General features: G+C 49.3%; 2 protein-coding genes and 1 long non-coding RNA gene across 3 annotated transcripts; 2 read left to right on the top strand and 1 right to left on the bottom strand.

Moving 5' to 3' along the window:
- Positions 1-73: 73 nt before the first annotated feature.
- On the top strand, positions 74-2,222 carry LOC119372303 (uncharacterized protein K02A2.6-like). Its single transcript, XM_037642776.1, has 4 exons — positions 74-638; positions 1,140-1,198; positions 1,303-1,802; positions 1,856-2,222. The coding sequence occupies exons 1-4, from the start codon at positions 74-76 to the stop codon at positions 2,220-2,222; spliced, it is 1,491 nt and encodes a 496-aa protein (XP_037498704.1).
- Positions 2,223-4,173: 1,951 nt separating this feature from the next.
- Positions 4,174-19,283, bottom strand: LOC119406263 (uncharacterized). The gene is made up of 5 exons (XR_005186565.2): positions 19,241-19,283; positions 19,074-19,155; positions 18,524-18,639; positions 8,919-9,109; positions 4,174-4,594 (listed from the first exon to the last, which is right to left on the bottom strand). It is a non-coding gene; the product is annotated as an uncharacterized LOC119406263 (long non-coding RNA).
- A 247-nt stretch (positions 19,284-19,530) lies between these two features.
- On the top strand, positions 19,531-22,358 carry LOC119406261 (translocation protein SEC63 homolog). The gene is made up of 2 exons (XM_037672993.2): positions 19,531-21,896; positions 21,931-22,358. The coding sequence occupies exon 1, from the start codon at positions 19,592-19,594 to the stop codon at positions 21,893-21,895; it is 2,304 nt and encodes a 767-aa protein (XP_037528921.1). The 5' UTR covers positions 19,531-19,591; the 3' UTR covers position 21,896; positions 21,931-22,358.
- Positions 22,359-23,031: the final 673 nt, after the last annotated feature.

Raw genomic sequence — 23,031 nt, 5'->3', positions numbered from 1 at the left:
CACTACCGTTGAAAAGTACCCACTGCCTCGGATTGAAGATCTCTGGTCGGCATTGTCTGGTGGACAGAAGTTCATGAAGCTCGGCCTCAGAGACGCTTACCAGCAACTGGTGCTCCAGGAGGCCTCACGGAAGTATGTCACAATATCGACAACTATGGAGCTTTTCCAGTACACACGTTTACCATTCGGCGTGGCCTCGGCATCAGCCATCTTTCAGAGAGAGATGGACAACCTTTTCAGGGGCATGAGGCACGTGGTAGTGTACTTGGACGACATCCTTGTCACCGGTATTGACGACAGTGACCACATGCAGAATCTGCACAACGTTCTGGCCCGACTTCAGGATGCTGGTCTCAAGCTCAAGCGGGAAAAGTGCGTGTTCATGGTTCGCAGTGCAGAATACCTGGGACACGTCATCTCCCAGGGCGGCCTGACTCCGGCCCCCTGCAAAGGTACCTTGGTCTCATCAATTTCTACAGGAGGCCCAAGCATGAACCACCAACTAGCCCAACTTTCGCTATTATTCTACAGGAGGTTCCTGCCCAACCTGTCGGCGCATCTACAGCCACTGCACATTCTGCTTCGACATGGTCAGCATTGGACGTGGAAAAAGGAGCAGGACGTGGCCTTTCAGCACAGTAAGGAGCTAATGTAACAGTATGGAGAGCTGGGCGAGTTGGTTTGAGGACATTCTTGGAAACATTTCGGCGCGCGCACAAAAGACAGAAACGAAAGGCGAGAAGACAAACGGGCGCAAACTCACAACTAAGTTTATTGAAGGAAGTACACGAAATATATAACCCAGGGTAGCTCAAGAGCGCATGTGCGTAAAAAGAATCAAACAAACAAACAAGCAAAACATAAGGAAACATAAGAAAAAGCACATCATGACAGTAATATTGCAGAAGTAACTACATCTTGTCTTCTCGCCTTTCGTTTCTGTCTTTTGTGCGCGCGCCGAAATGTTTCCAAGAAGGAGCTAATCACCAAGGCACCGGTGCTGGTGCACTTCGATCCAGCCACGCCTGTCGTCCTTACCGTAGATGCATCACCATACGGTGTAGGAGCCGTCCTAGCGCACCGAGACAAGGATGGCCAGAAACGCCCGGTGTCGTTTGCTTCTCGTCGTCTCCACGCAGCAGAGCAGCGTTACAGCCAGCTGGACAAGGAAGGCCTCGCCTCCCTTGTCCAGCTGGCTGTAACGCTTCCTTCCAGCTGGCTGACGCCTTCCTTGTCCTTCCTTGGACAAGGAAGGACAAGGAAGGCGTCGAGCGCTTTCACCAGTATCTGTGGGGCTGAAAGTTCGAGGCAGTCACGGACCACAAACCACTGCTGGGGCTACTGGGGCCAGACAAGGCGATCCCCGTGCAGGCATTACCTCGAGTGGTACGATGGGCCTTGAAGCTGGCGGCCTACAGCTACCAGTTGGTCTACTGTCCGGGAAAAGACGTGGCGCCTGCTGATGCCCTGAGCTGGTTGCCGCTGCCAGAGGTGCCTGTTGCTGTTCCAGAGCCAGCTGAAGTGCTCATGCTGGAGCATGCGTACTCGGAGGTACTCTCCAGGTCTTCTGTATCGCAGGCGACAAGTCAGGACCCGGTCTTGTCCCAGGTGGTGAAGGCAGTATCCCGAGAAGAGGAGTTGGTGCAGCAGTCCTACAGCCACAAGGCCGCTGAGCTGAGCCTGGAGCAGTGCTGCCTACTTTGGGGTTCCAGGGGGGTGATCCCACAAAGTCTGCGGTCCAGGGTCCTGCAGTTGCTGCACGCAGGGCATCCTGGCGTAGAAAAGACCAAGATGGTGGCCCGGTCCCACGTTTGGTGGCCTGGCCTTGGACCAGGACATCGCTCACATGGTGCAGAGCTGCCAAGTCTGCCAGGAACATCAATGGGCCTCGCGTCATGTGGAGATCACCCCATGGCCATTCCCAGAAGCTCTGGACCCGCCTTCATGCGGATTTTGGGGGCCCCTTCAAAGGCCACTACTTCCTGGTGGTGGTCGACGCATTTTCAAAGTGGGTGGAAGTTCTACCTGTCACCACTCCGTCAGCAGGTGCGACCATTGCAGCACTGCGGCAGGTCTTCGCCGCCCAGGGGCTGCCGGACCAGTCTGATAATGGGCCCGCTTTCGCCAGCGCAGAGTATCTGGCCTGGCTGACAAAGAACGGAATCCACCAAATGATGGTTCCCCGTACCACCCTGCTTCAAATGGTGCAGCTGAGCGGGTAGTGCAAACTATTAAGGTCAAACTTAAGAAGAGCCAGGCTGGGAATTTCCGTACGCAAGTTGCCCACATGCTTTTCCAATACCGGAATACACCCCATGATGTCACCGCCCGTGCCCCCTGTGAGCTCCTGCTGGGACAGATGGTGAAGACACCGTTCGACATTTTGCATCCAGACCTCCGGTCCACGGTGCTCCTCAAGCAGCTGAAGCAGAAGCTGGATGCTGACAAAGGGTGCCGTCCTGGATTGTTGCCTGAGCCTGGAGTGCCAATATTCGCCAGGAATTTCCGTTCTGGCCCACCTTGGTCTGCTGGACAAGGGTTCTTGCCTGCAAGCTCCTCCTCTCTGCTCGTACGTATGCAGGATGGAACCACATGGCACCGGCATGCTGACCATGTGAGGGCTAACCGCGGGACCCGGCTTGCATCCACAGCAGCACCAGCTGCAGCCAGTGAGACGACAACCACTACGCAAGGGACAGGCGCCTCCAGTTGTGCGCCACTAGTTGGGCCACCGCCAAGTTCACTGCCATTTCTGTCAACCACGGCAGAGCCTCAGGATGAATCAAGCACGGCTCAGGCAGCACCTGGTGCTGCCGCACCTAGTCCCTCAACACCTGTACCCAGGCGGAGCACTCAACGACGAAGGGCAACAGACCGCTTTTCGCCTAAGCTAACGTCGAACAGGCTGGGACTTGTTTTTTTTTTATTTGTGTGCAATAACTGGGGGTGAAGGATGTAACGAGCGTGTGGCGCCCTGCCTAGCTTAGTTTCGTTAGCTCGCCAGGTTCGGCGGGCAACCTTGGTGGTGTGTGGATAATAAACACTGACGAGCACGCCTCGGCAGTCAGTAGCTGTTACCCCGCCATGCGTTTGGGTCGTCCTTGCTAGAGCACGGGTGCCTCGGCGCCCCCTCGTCCACGGTCCTGGGGCAGATCGTGATATAGTGCTTTTTCTGTGGATAGTGTGATCGACTTGGACCTTAGGTCGATGACTGCACCATGAAGGCTTAAGAAGTCCATACCAAGGATGACATCTCTCGAGCAACGCTGCAGGACTACGAAGTTCGCGGGATAAATCCGGTTGTTAATCGTGAGTCTCGCTGTGCAGATTCCCTCCTGTGTTACTAGATGACCTCCAGCTGTCCAGATATCGGGGCCTTCCCAGGCTGTCCCTAACTTTCTTCAGCTTCGTGGTGAATGGTCCACCGATGACAGAATATGTAGTGGACTCCGGCGTCGACGAGAGCTGTGACACTGTGGCCGTCGATAAGAACGTCGAGGTCGCTAGTTCGTTGTCTTGCGTTGCAGTTAGGTCGTGGCGTCGGGTCACGGCTACGTCGCCTTGTTCCGCTGCTTCCCCGTTGAATCGTCAGGTCTTCTTCTCCGTTCAGCTTGAGGCATGTTATTTAGATATCGTCGCGGCGGCGGAGGATCTTTGGTATTTCTTTGTACAGCAACCGCGCCTCCATCGGTTGCTGCCCTTAGTTTTCTGGAAAAGACCTAGGTGACCAGCCCCGACATGGGCCAGTGTATGGTCAGCGTTGGGGAGAGACGTAGCGGCCTGGTGACGACAAACGGGAAGGTTGTCGGGGTGTCCACTGCGCTCCTGCGAGGTAGTCGGCGATGGTCGTTCACCCCGCTGTAAAAGCGGCACGTCAATGGTGAACCCACGCAGCCCCATCTGTTGGTACTGGCAGCGGCGGTAGGTGTGGCCAGCTTCTCCGCAATAGTAGCAGAGTGGGCGGTGGTCGGGGGCGCGCCAAACGTTGGTCTTCCTCGGCGTGTATCGCTGGCGGCGGAACTGCTGCGGCGGCGCGGCGTCTTGACGTACGCAAGGAGGGTGGGCGTTGCGTTGGATTGCAGCAGCATAGCTCATGGCTTGCGGCTGAGGCAGTGGCGGTTCAAGGTTGCCCCACGACTGCTGGATTTCTGTTCGAACGACATCTGCGATCGAGTCCACTTGAGGCTGTGGTGAGGGTAACAGCTTGCGCAGTTCCTCCCGCATGATCGCTCGGATCGTTTCGCGCAGGTCGTCGTAGCAGAGGGCATGGACAGCTGGGCTGTCTTAAGTCGAACGGCGATTGTACTGGCAGGTTCGCATTTCCAGCGTCTTCTCGATGGTCGTTGCTTCGGAGACAAATTCTTGAGCTGCCAAGGGGGGCTTCCGCATCAACCCGGCAAAGAGCTCTTGTTTTACTCCTCGCATGAGGAAATGGACCTTTTCCTTGGTCATGGCAGGGTCAGCGTGGCGGAATAGTCAGGTCATTTGCTCCGCAAAGACGGTTACACTCTCGTTTGGGAGTTGCATCCGTGTCTCCCGCAAGGCTGCGGCCCTTTCCTTTCGGACGACGCTTGTGGAAGTTTCCAAGAAAGCACTGCAAAAGATGTCCCAGGTTCGAAGAGTGGATTCCAGATTCTCGATCGTTAGTGTACTACATGCACCACTCGCTTGACAGGAAAAAAAGCAGCATAAATGCAGGACACGATGAACCGATGGGTGAGGCGTGAAATGAAGAATAGGACAAGGCATGAACACACAGAACACATGCAAACTCGTACGGCGTATTGTTTCTGTAATGGAAAGTTTGCCGAACCGACATTAATCTACCACAGAAAGCAGGTCGCACTGTGGACTTTAGACTGCACTGGTCCCGAAATTCAAGGGTTTTTAAGGACAGAATACAATTCCAGGACCTTCAAGGGCCTTGAAAACATGCTTTTAAAATTCAAGGGTTTTCAAGGGCCTGACAAACCCTGAGGGGGTGTTCCAATAAATGATTTTTAAAATACGAGCTCATCGGTGGCACTGAGGGTGTTATAGAAGCTTTGAGAGCAGACTCATCAACTAAGGAAGGGGGAGGGGCAAATGTGTCCTCCCCCCACCGTATTGGGTCAAGCAGGGACAAGGAGGATACGTCCCCGTGGTTGACATATCGTAGCAGCCCCAATTACTATCTGCATTTGTCCTGGAGAGGTGTACTACATTACTGAAATGAACTGTGCATAAAAGCACTTCCGAAATTTCGTTACGAGAATGACAAAATTATTTTTTTTGCCTCCCTCTTCCCTCAGGGCAAATAGGGAACCAATGCCTACGTTCAAGAGGTAGTTTTGCCATAAATAATGCAGGCGTTTCTATCTTCAGAAACGTCAAACAATGGTCATCTGCTTACTGTTTTGTTTTATCCGATGTTCATGTGAGGTAGCATGTAGTACACTGCACCCATGCTGTTTCCAACAATTTGTGCCTCAGCAGGTCACTTGTCTTGTACTGAGTGCACAACAATGGTACTTACAGATGCATATCATTTCCAAAACCACTGGTGGGCTTGCCATTGCAAGCTTTGCATCTCTTACATGTCTCGTGAGCAGAGCTCGAGAGCATTGTCAAGCAAACACCTAGCTAGGTGTTTGCTTGACAATGCGTTACCTAGATTTCACTACAGTAAAACCATGATAACTCAAACTCTGTTATGTCAAAATCCTGCTTAATGAAGAATTTCTGTGGTCACATATTTTCTAACATAGATTTCACAGGAAAGTTCGAAGTAGCGACTGCACCATCCCGGCTAATTTAAAGATTTTAGGTGCTGTGTGGCAATGCCCAAACATGATTTCGCTGAAAATCTGGGGAAATGACTGCTTTGGAGCCACAAGGCAATGGCACATAGTGATGCCCATTGATAGGTGAAGCACCCCAGTCTCACTGCTGCCAGCGGGGAAAAAAAAAAAATGTAACAGTTGATGGTATGCCTTGCAGTCAGCTGACATGCACACCTGTGTAGATGTGCTTTATTGCAACATGGCAGTCACACATGGGCAGTATGTCACGTGCTACTTGTGGAATCACTATGTCATAATGCAACTAGTATATTTGCATACCTGCCAACTCTCCTGATTTGCCTGCGAGGCTCCAAAATTCCTTTGAACCCTCTCGATTGTATGGGCAAGACCATACATGCTCCGAAAAACGGACTAAACCCACTGTGAGAACAAGGTAGTGATAACTACAGACTGGATTTTAGGCAAATGCCCATTTTGTTCCTTGCATTCCTATTGCCCCATACTGATATATAAGCATGAATTTGAGTTGAAGTAAAGCTTTTAGAGTGTTTTATAGTGCCTATGAATGCTTATTTTTGGAATTTGTGCCTAAATGCCTATAAATGCTTATTTTCAAAACCGGCACCTATAGGAACACTATTTAACCTCAAAATTCGCTTTCAATCGCAGTTTGAGAGCGTTATTCATGTTACAAGGCAACAATGACTGTATGAAACTCTATCGGATTCAACCTAGTCCTCTAGTTCCGGAAAACAACCGCTAGCGGCAATGAAATAGGACGCACCGGCCACGATATGCTGCCACGCTGACATGACTCCAACGAATGGCGAATGGGGAACTGTGGAGAGCCGTCAGGGGAAAGGAGAGTCAAGAGCAAAAGAAAGAAAAATGTGATGTGCATGCAGCTTTTCTTTTGTCTGTAATCTACTTCTTCAGGTGTTCACCGACAGGGGCGAAACTGACCCTATGCGATCAGACCCGGCACACACGATGCATCCTTCCCTTTTGGTCTCTTAGCGGTCTGGCTATCTGCTCCTGTGCTGCCCTTCTCAGCCATGTCGAGAAGAAAGACACCCTGGAGTGTGTTGATCCGACAGTAGACTCTTCACTCACGATACTACAGAATAAGAGCAGCGACAGTGTTCTGTGAACTGTGTGGGAAAAAGGACAATTGCACGACTATGTTCAACTGCCTGTGCCTTTGTGCCATCATAAACAATACTATTTTAACAGCGAAGCTGTTGTAGCTCGCCATAGTTTGCCTGGTGTTGCAATAAACTATCATTATCATGCTGGCGCGCGCTCTCTCTTGGTCATCTTCATCTCCCCTAACATGTGCACCGGTCATCATGCCGGCACGCACTCTCTTCGTCGTCTTCTTCATCTCCCCTAACACGTAAGCCCAGTGGGCACTCTCCTGCTGCGGCGAATTCTCCTCTGTGGGATGCGGAAACACGGATGGCCGAGCGAATGTGTACAGAGACGGAAATAAATAGACAGAAAGAAAGAGAAAAACGGACACAGAAAGGAAAAAAGAAAAGAAATAAAAAGATAGAAAGACAGAGAAGGAAAGAGAGAAATAGAAGTGAGAAATACAGAGAGAGAGAGAGAGAGAGTGAAAAATCATGTAGCACTAGTCCACGGTGTAAGAATATACTCAGGTGATGACACTCTTCCCCCAACGCATGGGAAACCGCAATCCACGCGCGTCCAGATAATGTTCGGTTTCTTATCAGATGACTTGGAGGGCGCTACGAAAAGCGGGGCAGTCGTCTCCATAGCAACGCACATGCTGCTGATAACGTGCATTTTTCTGTGCCATTTTGCTGGATAATGTGCATCCGGCAAGCGGCGTCGAGGGGCGAAATCGAGAGAGCAACAGGAGAGGGCACGGCGAGCGCGGCGGCGATGACGTAGCACCACCGTGCATCGGCTACATTTCGGCTATACTCGCGGGCGCTCTCCGCCTCAAGCCATTAGATGGCGCACCGCTCAACGGACCGACGACCGAACATTTTCTGGCCGCTTAGGCGAGCGCAGTGTCAACACCTGAATATTCTTACACCGTGCACTAGTCACATGATATCTTCCCACCAAAACTATGTGACATGTTCCCGGCAAAATCGCGTAGCACTAGTCACACGACATGTTCGTGCTAAACCCATGTCGTTTAAGCGAAGAAGGGACATAGGCTTGGGAGGGCAGCTTCTCCTTCCTCGGGAGTACTCGCTCTGCTGTTGCTTCCAGCCTTGCACCACTAGTGCAGGCTAGCTTCACTACTACCCCAATTTTTCGCACCACCAGTGTGCAACTGCCCCAATTTTTGCTTTGCTGTTGTAGATGGTCGCAAACTTTTTTTTACATTATTTGCATTTATGTAAAAATTTATTGTGCCTACATTTACGCCTTTCTCTCTCTTTCTGACGAGATGTGCCTACATTTACGCCTTTCTCTCTCTTTCTGACTTGCTATCTCTTTTTTTGTGTCTGTATCTACATCTTTCTCTCTGTCTATTTCTTTCTCAGTCTTTCTAACTCTTTGTCTTTATTCCCTTTCTGTCTCTCTATTTCTCTTTATATCTCTTTCTCTGTACTCTTTCTCTTGCCCATCAGAGTTATTTCATCCCACTCGAGACAAATCGATGCACATGTTCTGAGAGCAAAGCAGAAGGTGAAGAGGACGAAAAGAGCGTGTGCCGGTTCATGATAAGTTTTCTGTTCGATTTGCACAGACTATGGTCAGCTCAAACAGTTCTACTGTTAAAAAGCTCGAAGCTCAGACCTACACCATACATCATAGCCGGGTGGGCACAGATGCCCACTTGGTTATTCCCAATGCCAATGAGTTTGCCCATACCCGCGACGCGAACTGTTCCACCGTGACAGGCAATCGACCTCTAATTTGGGAGAAGGCATCCGGCAGCTTGATCCACTCCTCGCTTTAATGAAATTTGTAAACACTATCAATTGGCCAGGTGTACATTTTTGCTCTCGCACCCTGAACTCTCGAGGGCCCAGTCAATCTCCCTAAGAATGCTGCAAACGGGTACTTATCTGTTGCCTTTAGTCTACAGTAAATTTATTGATGGCTTAAAGCCGCAAAGCCCTTAATGTGACAACAGACGATGAACGTTACCTCACGTGCTCTGGCAATGCATAGCGCTGCACGATGGCGAGCCTCTCAGCAGAGATTATGCCTGGAGGATGGCAATCATCAGCTCAGACCAGGAGATCCAAATACGGGCTGTCCTGGAGAGGCTCGCCCTTCCAGTCTCCACGTGGGTGCGGCCCGCAGCCGGTCCTCCCTCTCAAGGGTAATCGGCTCCTCTGGACAATTTATGAAAAACTTCATTGACTGACTGATTGATTGTCCAGTGCAGTTTTAGTGTCACTGCTTTTTACTTTCAGTGTCTTTTTCTGTCAATATTTCATAAAGAAGGGAGGAACCCTTTATCTGGGATAGCCTGAAGCTTTGTGTGTGGCAGCTCCATTATGTTATTTATGTTGTGTGTCGTGATTATGTTTTCATTTTATGTCACAGTACAACAGAAACAATCTACATTTCACCTGCTTTTGCTTGCTTCTTACCATTCAAAACGAACTGCAGGGGCTATGTACATGGATTAAACAGGTCGAAGACAGCCTACAGATCCTCAAAGAAAATGAAAAAGCTATCTCACAGCTGACGAAAACAGTACGGGAACTGGGCGCAACTGTTCAAAAACAACAGGAAAGGCTTGTTAGCTTCGAAGATAGGAGCCGAAGGAACAACTTAATGGTATTTGGCCTACCAGAGGAACCGAATGAAACACCACAAGACCTGCGCAGTAAAGTGCTAAATGATGTAATGGAAAAGAAGCTGCATGTTACGCTAAACACTGTCGAACGCTTGCACACAATAGGAAAAAAGCAGACCACGAGGCCTCGCCCTGTTGTTCTAAGATTATATGATTACAGGGAAAAAGTGCAGCTCTACAAAAATTGTAAGAATCTGAAAGGAACTGGTATTTCAGTCTCAGATAACTTTTCCAAGGAAACCTTGGCTAAACCACGGCCGGGCTAGACCGCACGCGCGCGCTTCTTTCCTTACGGCCTTCTCACCCATCGCGAAAGCAATGGGAGAGTTTCTCAGTATGTTTCGCCGCCCGTCGGCGGTAGGGGCGCTGCGACCCTGACCGTGCATCTGCTGCGCCTAACCTAACCTAACCTAACCTAGCTCGATGTAAAACCGCGGAATGGGGGTTCTCGACGGAGAAAGGGGAGGGGGATTATTCAAGAAGTCAGGGGTAGAGGGAGGATCGTCTCCTTTAAAAAAAAACTAATGTTATCAGACGGCTCTCCGCATAATGTCGGTATGCATGTGCTCGTGGATAACAACGTTTATAGAACCAGGTCAGTTGCAAAACTAAGCGATGTTGCGCGGCGCCGCCGCCATCAGCGACAGATGTGGCGCTGCTGTCGCATCAGGATTCACTCGCTCCACTCTCTTCAGCCAGCGTTGCGGCGCGTCAGTATGGTCGGGCTGCCTTAGAACGCGTAGTTATAAAGCGAGATTCAGTAACGAAGAACAATGTACATGCTGCGGGGGAACTAAGGAAACGATGGAACATGTACTGCTTGAATGTGGCGATATTCACCGAGGTATACGTGTGTGCACGAGTCTACATGAAGCCTTGGGTTTTAGGGACAACAATGGAAAGCTGAACACGTCCGCGATAGAAATAAGTAAGAGACGGTTAGAGTATTGGTGGCAGAAAAGTAGAGATAAAGTACAAAAATAAATATTGGGGAAAAATAAGGTCATTCTACCTTAAGAGGCAGAGAGATGAACCGTGAATTTATATTTTTTTGGTATAATAACATAGATTTAATCAGCGTAGATAAGGTGTTAAGCCAACTTGAAACAAGGAAGTTTTTTTTTTTTCTTCGAGCCTGGTGACAGACGTGTCACCGTCCCGTTATAAAGGGGACGCTCATAGCATCCATCCATCCATCCGTGGAGGCTGCTTAATTCTGCGTGAGCAGTTTTGCGCTTTCTATTGTGCTTCGGATGTGCTGCGTGTCTTCACCGTGCCGACATGGGTTCCCGGCTGTACGAGCGGTTACAGGAATTCTGTGGGAAAATTGTAGCGCAAAACAACACAAGGACCGACAAAGAACACGGGATGTATTCTTTGTCCCACAGAAGTCATTTTCCCACAGAAGTCATGAACCAACTAGCCCAAGAAAATGTTTTGCTAGGTTACAGGAAATCCGAGACACCACGACATTCCTTTTGGGCGTAGGGTTCTTCAATGAAGGGAGTCGGGGAGGGAGGTGGGGGGGGGGGATTGTTTCTTCATTGTTTCGGCCTCTTCAGCTGGCTACGTGCTGCTCGCAACACTTTCCCCTGCTGGAGAATGTACCCGTAAAAGTTGTCGCGCAGCGCACAGAAGTACAGTCAAAGTAACCAAAGCCCTTCGCAGCCACCGCTGTACCACCGCAACATTGCTTCGTGCGTGGTATTCGTGAGATGTTCGTGTTCTGGAGCGTGACGCGCGGTGTCGGGTGTGCGTTGGATCACAAAAATCTCTAACTGGACGGTCCGGAATACATCCTGGACATATAGCTGTCCCGACAGGGACGGCTCGGGACGCTGTATGAGAAGTCGCGACAGTCCCACGAAATTCAAGAAAGTTCGTAACCTGTTTGTGCCCCGCGTGACCCTGACCAGCGAGCGGCGTGGAATCGCGCCATTTCTCGATCTCATGTATGTGATATGCACTTTCATGAGGAAGATATCCTGAAGACTTTCGCTCACACGGTCAATGGTAAGAATTAGGGCTGCAATCGCCAGCGGAAAAGAGCCTCGTCGAAGGATGCGCCCTAAAGATATTCTTGAACTTGCCTTGATTTGAGTGATCCTAAAAATTGTGCGGTAAATAATCTTTTACAATTAATTAGAGCTGTTTTGATAAGGTTTAATGCCTGAGACTGTAAATAAGTTGTGCCGTTTGTGTGCACCACACCATACATGCAATATCTGAAAAATTGTTTTTCTGCATTGCGTGCGTAAAATAAATACAATTTTTCTTTATGTAGCAGGACTGAAATTGTGGCGTGCAGTACACAAACAGCGATTTTACCACTCAATAACTGCAAGTAACGACAGCCGCGATACATAGTGAAAACTCCTCACTTCAAAAAAGTTAAAGTGAAGAATTATCGGAAAGAAAACAGCGCAAAAAAAAAAAGACGGAGCACCAGAAAAAAGGATTACACTAACAACCGCGCTGACTTGCAACAAAGATTTATTCGTTAACACCGCGCAATACTTGCACAGTCCAAAACGAAAAGACAGAAGTACCAACACGCCGAAGCATCCACTATGCTAAAGAATTTACGCTACGGGAATGCGGCATTTAGTTAATTCCTTATAGGGTAATAGACCGATTCATATGTTACGCTATCAAGCATCAGTTATCGTGGGCAGTCTATAAGCCATAGCTTAACTGACTTTACCTTTCCACTGCTAAATATTACTCAGTTTTACGTTGCAGTGGCAGCGCAACGGAAAATCTCGATAATTACAGAAGCAACGGAGCCCTTTCTGAACGGCTGCCGCGGCGTCTTGCCACGCAGACTATTCTAGGGACCGTACGCAGACTACGTGTTTTCGTCTGCTAGCGGAAGCTTGTTGCGCCGCCAGCGCCACCAAACCGGAAGCTGCCCCGGCGCCGCGCGACGGGTTGGCTGACGCGGGGAGCTTTGCAACTTACCTGGTTCTATAAACGTTGGTGGATAATACAAGCTTAAACTCAGTAAAACTGCGGAAGAATCGACTAACGAGGCATAATGCAGGAGGGTAGCGAATTGGGCGAGTTGGAAATTGCTCATGATGGTTAGCGCAAACGCAACACGGACGAAAAGAAGAAAAAACGACGACACAAGCGCTATCTAACAACTGAATGTTTATTGGAAAAATCACAAATATATATGTATAAGAAAGAGAAAAAACAACAAACCCGCACATGCGCCAAAGATAATTGACAGATAAAAAGTGTATGATAACAAAACTACGCCCTTTCTAGGAAAGACACTTCCTCATCAATCAAAGCGATAGAAGGGCAGCTCACGCAGTTCTCTTTCTTAGACATATATATTTGCGATTTTTCCAATAAACATTCAGTTGTTAGATAGCGCTCAATTGTGTCGTCGTTTTTTCTTCTTTTCGTCCGTGTTGCGTTTGCGCTAACCATCATGAGGCATAATGCAGGAGGCATGAAGCACTGGCAACGATCAGAGAGAGAGAGATAAATAACGCTGCACCTGTTCTGCAAGCAGAGAGCACCAAATACCTTTGGCCCTTGGTCTCGTTGGACAATGAGGCCGCAATTGAGAGAGCTCGCCTTGCCTTTGCTAGCTATTTTCTATTTCTTTATTTTTCCAAATACATTTGGAGTGGTTTTCAGGGCTAAAAGCTGCGGTCTGCAGCTTGACAGCTCTTTGAAGCACGTACGTGAGTCGTATCTCTAATGGTTGAAAATAACTACGTATAGGGAGAAAGAAAGTAAAAAAACAAGAGAGGACTCTTGCTGCTGAATAACCCCTTCGGACGGCACGCCCCGAGAGTGGCACCTGGTGTTAACACCACCTGGAAACATTAATTCCAGGGACCCCGAGCTCTTTTGCGGTCCTTTTGTTAGCGTCAGGATGGCTGGGCCGTAAAATAAGACACAATAGAAAACGCAACGCACGACACACAGTTAAAAGGGAAAAAGAAGTTTACATTTAATTATCAACAACTTGGTTACAATGCAAAACTCATAACACAAAGTCGCATACGCATATTCGCTCAAATCCTACTGCTAACAATGCACAACTGCTCAAATCGCTCGCACTTTTCAGACTCTCCTCGTCGCTTATTATTATTACAGACCTCGGATTTGACTCTTGCACTGCGCTACTGACGACCAACAACAGGCAGCATCAGCTGTACAAGCTACTGCGAGCACAAGACAGGAACGAACTACACAACCCGAGGCCTGAGTTTCTAGCTCTTTTGGACAAGATAGCGGTCATTTTCGATAAGGCCTCTGAACACCTGCCACGCAGGAATGTGCTAGGAGTTTTGGAAACAGCAGTCCAGCCCTACTTGCAACGCGCTCCCACCTTAAGTTGCCCTGAAGGCGTTGACGACAGCCACTCCCGACGATCTGCAGATCTCATAGCCGAAAAATTCCTAAGACTTCTCGTCAATCACACAAACCAACTGACTGACGCGAACGACAAGCCTTCCACCTGCGCACACAAGCCGACTAGGAAGCATTTTAGGTTGTGAACGAGACATTTGTGAAGTCCGGCAAAGTTTTCACTTGAAAGCGTTCAACTATTTGCGAGTGCTTACGAGCAATAAATATTTATTTCCAGACCTCAGATGTCTACACGTTTGATGGCGGAGCGCTGTACTCCCGGCTCTTGCATTTATACGTTTTTTGATAAGCTTAAGCTCGATGCACATTGCGCATATAAGAAGTCAGAATAAACCATTTGTGCGTCTTCAACGATTAGGCAACTTGTTTTTCAACTCGCGGTGAGGAAGAAGCGCGCCCGAACTCATGTGCTGGCGTTGCGCGCGCTGCACGGAGCGGCGGAGGAGGGTCAGGATCGCAGCACCCCCCTCAAAGCAGCGGCGAGAGGCATGTACTACACCCGATGCGAAGGCCGTAAGAAGCGAGCGCGCGCGTGCGGTCTAGCCCAACCGTGGCTAAACGTAAGCTGCTTTGGAACTCCGCTGCGAAGAAAAGGGAGAAGGAACAGCGCATGCGTCTTGACTACGACAAAATATACATTAATAATGAAGCGTTTTCTTGGGACTCCACAAAAAACCGCCGAGTCAAGGTTAAACGTAGCACACACCCGTCAGCGCAAAGAGGCCATGATTGAAGGTGTGCGCCTAACAAAAGAGACAGCTTCCGTCTCGTCAATTTAAATGCTAGAAGCCTGGTAAATAAAACTGGCGACCTGGAATACACCCTAGCCAATTATATATAAAACTGGCGACCTGGAATACACCCTAGCCAATTATGACCCACACATTGTCACAGTTGTGGCTAAATCCTGATATTCGATACAATGAGTTAGCACCACCTGGTTATAAGATCATGCGGAATGATAGTGAATCCCGAGGAGGTGGCGTTGCCATAGTTAGAGATTATGTTGAATGCATCCGTTTGCAAGGAATCCAAAACCACGAGAGTGTATGGTGCAACGTCAGGATTGGCAATGCCTTTGTTCTCCTCGGGGCTATCTACAGAGTGCCTAATAAATCGGCTTCATACTTGCAAGATATAAAAAGTTATTTAGATCAACACAAGCCGCGACATGGTTGTATTATTCTTTCGGGAGACTTCAACTTACCAGATATTGACTGGGATTCTTTTACTGTAGGTTCACAAGAGGGCCCAGAGTGTGACGCTCTCATTGATATAGCTTTTGTGCATGACTTAAAGGGACCCTCTAACACTTTTCCTGACCTCATTGTTTTACAGTTTTTACTTTCGGGTTGCGTAGACTGGAGGCTGAAGAGATTAGTGCAGCAAGAACGGCAGCGGTAGGGGCACGCAGTCCGAAGTTATTCAGCCTAGAACACTCAAAATACAATAAAATGGAGGCCTACCCTCAACTCGATTTTTGCGGGGTCACCTGACCACGTTTCACTCACCCTGTGACGTCTGATGGCGCCCCAATGAAATGAACTGAAAGATCCTACGTACGGGAAGCTTGCATACAATGTTGGCCGTTCTTTCCAACGTATTGATGACGCCGTTGCGATAGTAACAAACAATGTGGTGCATTAAGAGTGAACTGCGCGTGTGAAACGAGGCAGATCATGAACGCCTCTACATTTTTTCTAGTTTTAGTCGTGTTTCTTGTTGCGACGGCGTCTATATCAACGCTCTTACATTTTTTTCCCTTCAGTTTCTACAAACAACGGCGCCTGGAGCGTCCCGAGCGCGTTTCCCTCCAGCGCCGTGGCGTTCGGCGCATTCTTTGCCGGGCGCTGCAGTAACGTTACATTTATCCAATCATAGGCCAGCGCTCATCTTCGTCATTTCTGCCCGCAATAGTTCTGGCAAGCGCCACTACGCGTTGATGCGGTCAGCAGCGATGTAGGCGCTTCAAAAAAAGTGTTGGAGGGCCCCTTTAAAGCAAATAGTTCATCAATACACACGAACGGCAGGCTCAGCAAAGTCTATCCTAGATTTAGTATTTCTGCCCGGGTGCTTTGATAATTATGAATTAGCAGTTGACAAGGGAATATCGGATCACGAGCTAGTATTCGTTCAAATAAAACACGTAGCTGTGCGTACTAAACTTGAGGAACGCCTCGTTTACGTGCCTAATTTCTCGAAAGCAGATGACACTAGCATAATCGATTATTTTTCATATTCATTAGATAATTTCAGCATTGAGACTGACGTTAAAGTAATGCGGGTTAAATTTAAAGAAATCATCTTCCATAGCATTGACAGCTTCATACCTGTTACAAAGAAAAGGGCGAACAAACGGAACCCCTGGATTACCCATGATATCATACACCTCAAGCGGAGGATCAGTCGCGAAAGAAAGAAAAGAGAAGCCCTCAAAGAGGAGTTTTATGGGTTATATTGAAAAGGGCATGACGTTCGAGAACAAGACAAATGAAGCGATGAGCTGGAAAGCTCTGTCCATTCTGCAGAACTCCGCAGAGATGCCCGAAATTTCCTCGAGTGTGGGAGGTCTGGGAACTACGACTGCCGAAGCCTTCACAATTCGCAAGGCAGATTTCGTGCGCTCCTGCGGCTAGTGCAAGCAGTTCAAGAAACTGTAGAGCAGTAGGATATCTGATGCAACAGAGCATGGCATGCTTACAGCCGGAATCTCTTGAAAAATTGACTTTTTGCACAATGACATGTCAGGAAATTAACTGTAAACTATGCCACACAAACTTATTACATTTAATTTTCATTTACTGATACCCTCAAGACCAAAGACATCGCAGAGGGGAGTGAGTAAAGAAATAGAAGTAAAAGCAAACAAGAATTGCAGCACACAATAAATAAAGAAAAAGTTCTTCGGCACTATAGACTGTATATACTAGCAGAGGTGTGATATATGGAAATAATGCTATAACAAATAGCTTTTTTCGTCCTTTCGGCTGTTTATACATATTTCGAAAAGTACATGTGGTGCACGGAGTTCGTTATGATCTTTATCTAGGTTAGTGTATTTAAAACAAAGATAATTCATTTGGCTCTCTTCCCCTATTTCTCTTGCCGTGGCAAAGTGCTACCATTCTGAAGACAGGTGCTACATATCCAGAAAGGTGCACGATTGGGTTTGATGGTAGAGCATGGTTTAAGTTTTAATAGAGAGCGCAATAAAAACAAGAGAGCGTTCTATTCTCTGTCTCCTCTGTTCTTATTGCGCTCCCTGTTGAAACTGAACTCATGCTGCCGTCCCCATTATTTCGGGACATGTGCATGTCGCGCTATCTCCTGGCGGCGGCAGGGAGCCCTGCAGTAACTGAATGAGAAGCATGGACACACATAGGCGTGCGCAGGGTTCCCCATCAGGGGGGGGGGCGAAGGTTCATCGCAGCGCCCCCCCCCCCACCCTACTATGTCAATGTATGGGGCAGATTTTGCACCCCCCTCTTAGGTGATTAGGGGGGGCGGCCGCCCCCCTCCTGCCCCCCTGTGCGCACGCCTATGTGGACACACACACAAAAATAATATCTCACGAACAAAATATGGTACTGAAAACGACTGTCGGTTTCAGATACTAGGGAACCACTTGAACAATTTAGGCGTAATTCCAATAACGTGCCGCAAAGCGCCTACCTTCCCAGGCCATTTGAAGATTGTACCATGCAGCCTGTGAGAGCCGCCTAAATTCAGACCCACTTTGGCTTCTTTCGACTTCGATTACGAAGCTCAAAGAAGAGGTTTCAAAAATGACTCCCGGTTTTAGATTGGCTGAGAAGCGCTTGTTCAATTGATAGGCTGCTTTATTGTGTAGCTAACGCCATGTAACTTCCTCGGTCGCGTTTGTCGGCCTTATTCTTGTTGTTTCCAAAGTCCACATCTGTTCCTTCATTGTATCAGATTATGTCGGAACAGCTCGCGGTGCTGAAAAAATTTTTGAATACAATGCTCGGGAGCGTGTGCGGCGGAGCGAGGCGAAGAGGGTGCTTCAGTGCCTCAGTAAGTCAGTCTCACCACTGGTGCGTTTAGTGGCAGCTCCCTTAACTCCATCAATGTCCCCAATTCCTGGCCATGAAATCACCTTTTTCTGCTTCAATATCTGCTACGAAACGCCCTTGAGGATTCCCACTGTATTTGTTGAAAAAATATGCATAGTATACCGCTGCCGAATAACTGTTCATCGTACCCAGTATGTCCGGTCACCTGTTACCACAGTGAGACCCTTTACCGTAAGAATTACCGTAGATTAAAGCATACTTGTTAGCGTACCGTGTGCCAACAAAACGTAGATATTTGCTACTTAAAACGCCTTGCTGTCGATTCCATGTTCGGGCAACACGACCTAGATTGTTGGCCCGGGCCCCTGTCGGGCCCGATCTGAGGTCGGGCCGGGCCGGGGATGTGAAATTTTTTTCTCGGGTTCGGGCCGGGCCGCACACCAACGTTGCACCGAATATCAACATGATTCCACTCCACACGTGAAGTCAGTCTTGCCTCGAAACTTTCTGCTCACCTTTATCTTTCCTGCTCAAATAAGTGCTTCAGAGTGCTGGTACTGCAATCAGCTCGGTTCTCCGCAGCGCCAGATATCCGACTCCGCAGATCCATCAGGGGAACTGGAGAGGGCACCTGCATAAATAAATAAAAGATCTTTCCCTAATTCTTACACCGCGAAAGGTGCCGGACTTTTCGGCGCGCATCGTACTAACGCGCACTCCAATCAACAAAGTGAGAGAGCTCATAAACATGTTGACTCGTCGTCGAGCCGCAGTTTTCGTGTATAGCGGTCTTAGAATGGCTCTGTATAACGCAATCTAAATCGAAATAATCAAACTGCGTGACAAATGCTCGATTAGGCGACCTCAAACGCCCGCCGAGTGTCGAAAAAAAGGATCGCGTTTCAACCGCCGTGCACCTCAGTAGATTAACCCGGCAAACGCTCTGGCGTTAAACACTTCTACATCAGACGACATCGCCTCCCCATTTCAGCCCTCAACGCGCCTTTAATTGCGGCTGTCATTTTCCGATACGGCAAAATCGTGAAAGAAAAACGAAGGACCTACCTCGCATTCAACTGCCATCTTTCCCGCGCTGACGATTTGCCGAGCCTCTGAGCAAAACAAAAACGTTGCCCGAGCCGTTAACCTAGGGAAAACAGAGCGATTCACAGAAGCACCTAGAAAGTACCTAAAGTTTGAAGAAGAGAGATCCCTAACACTGCAAATTGTACCTTTTTTTCTTTTTTCGCGCATGCGCAGAACGGGGATCAGAGCGCGCGTGAATGTCAGGTCACTAAACTTTTACGCGCTTCAAGCAGACGATAACGCTGATGATGATGCCTGTTCTACTGTCGTCGTAAGTTTTGAAGGTCCAAAAAAAAAGCTTTTCTCGTGCGAATGTCATCTGCGCGTGCCTAAAACAGCAACAAGAAATAAAGTAAACTGCACTACTGTCTGCGTTAGACTATTAAATTTTGCTAAGGGACGCGACGATAGCGCCCCCTTGCAGTACCGTCACGTGTCATGATTGACGGAAACGCTGAAGACGTGGTGCTCCTTTCGGTTGTGTCGGCGAGTGCAACATGGCCGGTGCGAAGTTTCAGTACGACGAGAGCGGCGGTACGTTCTTTTACTTCCTGCTGTCGTTTCTTGCGCTCGTGGTGATCCCTTGCACGTACTACTTCTGGCCGAAGGATGAGCGCGCCGCGGACTCGGAGAAGAAAGGGGGCCGCAGCTGCCGCTGCCCGCAGTGCGTGGACAAGAGCCGGCGTCTGCGCGTCAACCAGCCGTGGCGCCGCACCAAACAGAACATCGTCCGCGTACTGCTCGTGCTTGGGTGGGTGGCCATGGCCGCAACCGCGTACAAGGTGGCTCACCTAGAGCACGACTTCGTCAAGTGGGACCCGTACGAGATCCTTGAGATCGACCCGTCCTCGTCGGAGCGGGCCATACGTAAGGCGTACCACAAGCTCAGCCTGGTCTACCATCCGGACAAGGACACCGGCGACGAGCAGAAGTTCATGATGATCGCCAAGGCGTACGCGGCGCTCACCGACGAAGAGGCACGCAAGAACTGGGAGACGTACGGCAACCCGGACGGGCCCGGGGCCACGTCTTTTGGAATTGCTCTTCCCTCGTGGATCGTCGAGAAGGAGAACTCGCTCTGGGTACTCGGTTTGTACGCGGCGGTCTTCATGATAGCGCTCCCAGTGGCGGTTGGTGTCTGGTGGTACCGCTCGGCCAAGTACGGGGAAGACCAGGTCCTTCTGGACACTTCGCACCTGTACCTGTATTTCATCAACAAGTGTCACCTACTCATTCTGCGCCGTGTCATCATGGTTTTGGCAGCCTCCCTAGAATTTGAGAAGAGTCACAACCCGGAGATTGTGCTCCGCCCAACGGATGACGTCGAGATCCCCGCGCTCATCAAAATGTTGCCAAACTTTAACGAGAAGAACCGCGAGCGGCCGCTCTGCTACGAGTACAGCATCAAGGCGCGCGCCCTGCTGTACGCGCACATGCTTCGCATACCTTTGAGCCCCGGTTTGGACGAGGACAGGTGTTACGTCCTCCGAAAGTGCCCTGCCCTGCTGGCCGAGTTTGTCCACTGCGCGTCGCAGCTCACCATGCTCGGCCTGGCAGGTCGCATTTCCAGAATCCCCAGCCTGGAGACGCTCGAGTCGGCCATGCGACTGAGCGCGTTGCTGGTGCAAGCACAGTGGGAGCACAGCCACCCGTTTCTACAATTGCCGCACGTCACGGAGGAGCTGCTGAAACACCTGAGCGGCAAGCGCAGGTCCATTCGCAGCCTACACCAATTGTGCGCTCTTCCGGCGGCCGACAGGCGGACTCTTTTCCGAAACCTCAGCGACGCTCAGTACGAGGACATCCTCACCTGCCTTGAGAACATGCCTCTCATTGTGCTCAGCGTGAGCACGGAAGTGTTGGACGACGAAGACGAAGGTGTCATCACTGCAGAGTCAATCGTCACAGTCACGGCAACGCTGACCAGAAGGCCCCTGCTGTCCAATGCGAAAGAGGAAGCCGCCCAGCCGGAGGCGGAGGAGGCATCTGGCACGGAAGAAGTGGACGCCGCGGCTGGGGATCTCAAGGACAACTCGCCTCGGGTGCGGAGCACTGCAAACAACAAGCACAAGGGTTGGGACAAGTCTCGTAAGAAGAAAGGAGCAAAGGGTGGAAAGGGAAAGAAGAAGAATGCCGCGCAGAACAAAGGCAAGAAGCAACAACAAGTGGCGGAAACTAAGGAAGAGGCACATCCTCAGCCAGCACGAGACGAAGAACAGCACGACGCAGTCGACGTCGACGAGGACAGCGACTCCGAGGACAGTGATGACGAAAGGCATAGCGAGAAGCAGACAAGCCGACGAAACAGTGCGGCAAACCGGAACGCTTCATCGGCAGCTGCAGAGGAGGACGACGACTGGCAGAGCATCCAGCACAAGGTCTCCAAGAAGGACAAGAACCTCGAGAAGAAATCCCGGCGGTCACACAGTGTCCACTGCCCACTGTTCCCCGATGACAAACAGGAGTTCTGGTGGGTGTACCTGGTTGACAAGAAACAGAGGAGCCTGTCCACAGTGCCCTTCCTGGTAACAAACTTGGTGGATACGGAGGAGGTGGTTCTTAAGTTCACAGCTCCATCTCGGCCCGGCATCTACCATTACACACTACATGTGCGCAGTGACTCGTACCGTGACCTGGACGTCATGCAGAACCTACGGCTCGATGTGAAGCCTGCGCAAAAGGTGCAAGAATCGCACCCACAGTGGGACATCTCAGAAGACGAGGAGGACAGGGCGGACGAAGAAGACAGTGCGGTCGAGGACTCTGACCTAGCAGCGAGTGAGGCTTCTGATGACGACTGAGGTGTTAGTCAATCGCGAGATTTTTTTTTCTTGAGCTGCCGGTGTCCTCGAATACTGTGTGTACTCGATGCCTTAGGGCAAGTGCAGCTGCAACAGATTTTGGCACTCGTTGCACTGTGAGAAACTATGTTGGGCTCTCAGGACAAAGGCCTTTGGTACAAAGGCAAGCTTTGGCGTGGGTTCCTTGTTGTGAATTTCTCTTATAAATGCGAAGTCCAGCGTCTGTTTTAATTCGTGCAAGTATTCTTCCCTGGTGGTGGCATTACTTGCTTCTCTAGATCAATCTTATTGGAAGAGCAAAATTGCCGAGTGGTGGAAGTGATTGTCATTAAGCTTTGATCTCTGCCCACTTGCACTGAAATGGCTACAAAGATTGCATTTTACCACAAGTCACACTAAAGGGGATTTTCATCAATGAATCGTTGGCATTATTTTTCTATTAAAAGTGGTCTTTCGAAGTGTCCCACTTGTTTCCACATTTATCATGCCTGGCCTTTTTTCCTCCGGGGAATTCTATTTTTACTGGAAAAGTTTGCAGTCATGAGGAGTCTTGATGTAACACAAGGGACATGCAGCGCTGCTCGCAACAACTGGACTGTGTGTAGAGCAGAAAGGGAAAATATCAGAGGTGACTCTATGTCATTCACCTTCAGATCTATGTCACAATTACTTCAATACACTTAAAACAGCACAATTAACGTCCCCTAGACATTCCTTTGCTTCATTATCTGCTGCTTTTCGTTCAGCTTGTGTCAAACAAAAACACTAGCCCTCAAAATTCCCTTCTTTCATACAGCTTGACCAGATGAGTCTTAATGTGATGCACCTTGATCATCCAGGACCTACTTTTGTGATGTGCAATGGTAATGAGCTAACATTGAGGCAAACAGCAGCATTGATAATTGCGTGATCTGTGTAGCTGTCAAAAAGTTCGGCACTATGATACACACTACGTTCTTGCAACTATTAGGTGGTTTTATGCAATTTTCATTTAAGTAACCCCGCATGGTAGCCTTGTTCACAATTAAGTTAAGGGCAGTACAGAATGCACACTGAAAGATGAGCAGGGCAATATTATTAGCAATTTCGATTACATAGTGAAGGTAGACTTGTACACAGAACTGTACAGTTTGCAC

This window comes from Rhipicephalus sanguineus, chromosome 10 (genome assembly GCF_013339695.2).
Source record: "Rhipicephalus sanguineus isolate Rsan-2018 chromosome 10, BIME_Rsan_1.4, whole genome shotgun sequence".
NCBI lineage: Eukaryota > Metazoa > Arthropoda > Arachnida > Ixodida > Ixodidae > Rhipicephalus > Rhipicephalus sanguineus.
Note: the sequence above shows the minus strand (reverse complement) of the source record. Positions and strands in the feature narration are given on the sequence as shown.

What these genes read in the sequence shown, in the direction of transcription:
- LOC119372303 (XM_037642776.1), top strand. Translation starts at nt 74, where the DNA reads ATGAAGCTCGGCCTCAGAGACGCTTACCAGCAACTGGTGCTCCAGGAG. An exon ending in CCTCCCTTGTCCAGCTGGCT is followed by an intron (nt 1,199 to 1,302) that starts GTAACGCTTCCT and finishes TGGGGCTGAAAG; the next exon opens with TTCGAGGCAGTCACGGACCA. An exon ending in AAGACCAAGATGGTGGCCCG is followed by an intron (nt 1,803 to 1,855) that starts GTCCCACGTTTG and finishes CACATGGTGCAG; the next exon opens with AGCTGCCAAGTCTGCCAGGA.
- LOC119406261 (XM_037672993.2), top strand. Translation starts at nt 19,592, where the DNA reads ATGGCCGGTGCGAAGTTTCAGTACGACGAGAGCGGCGGTACGTTCTTT.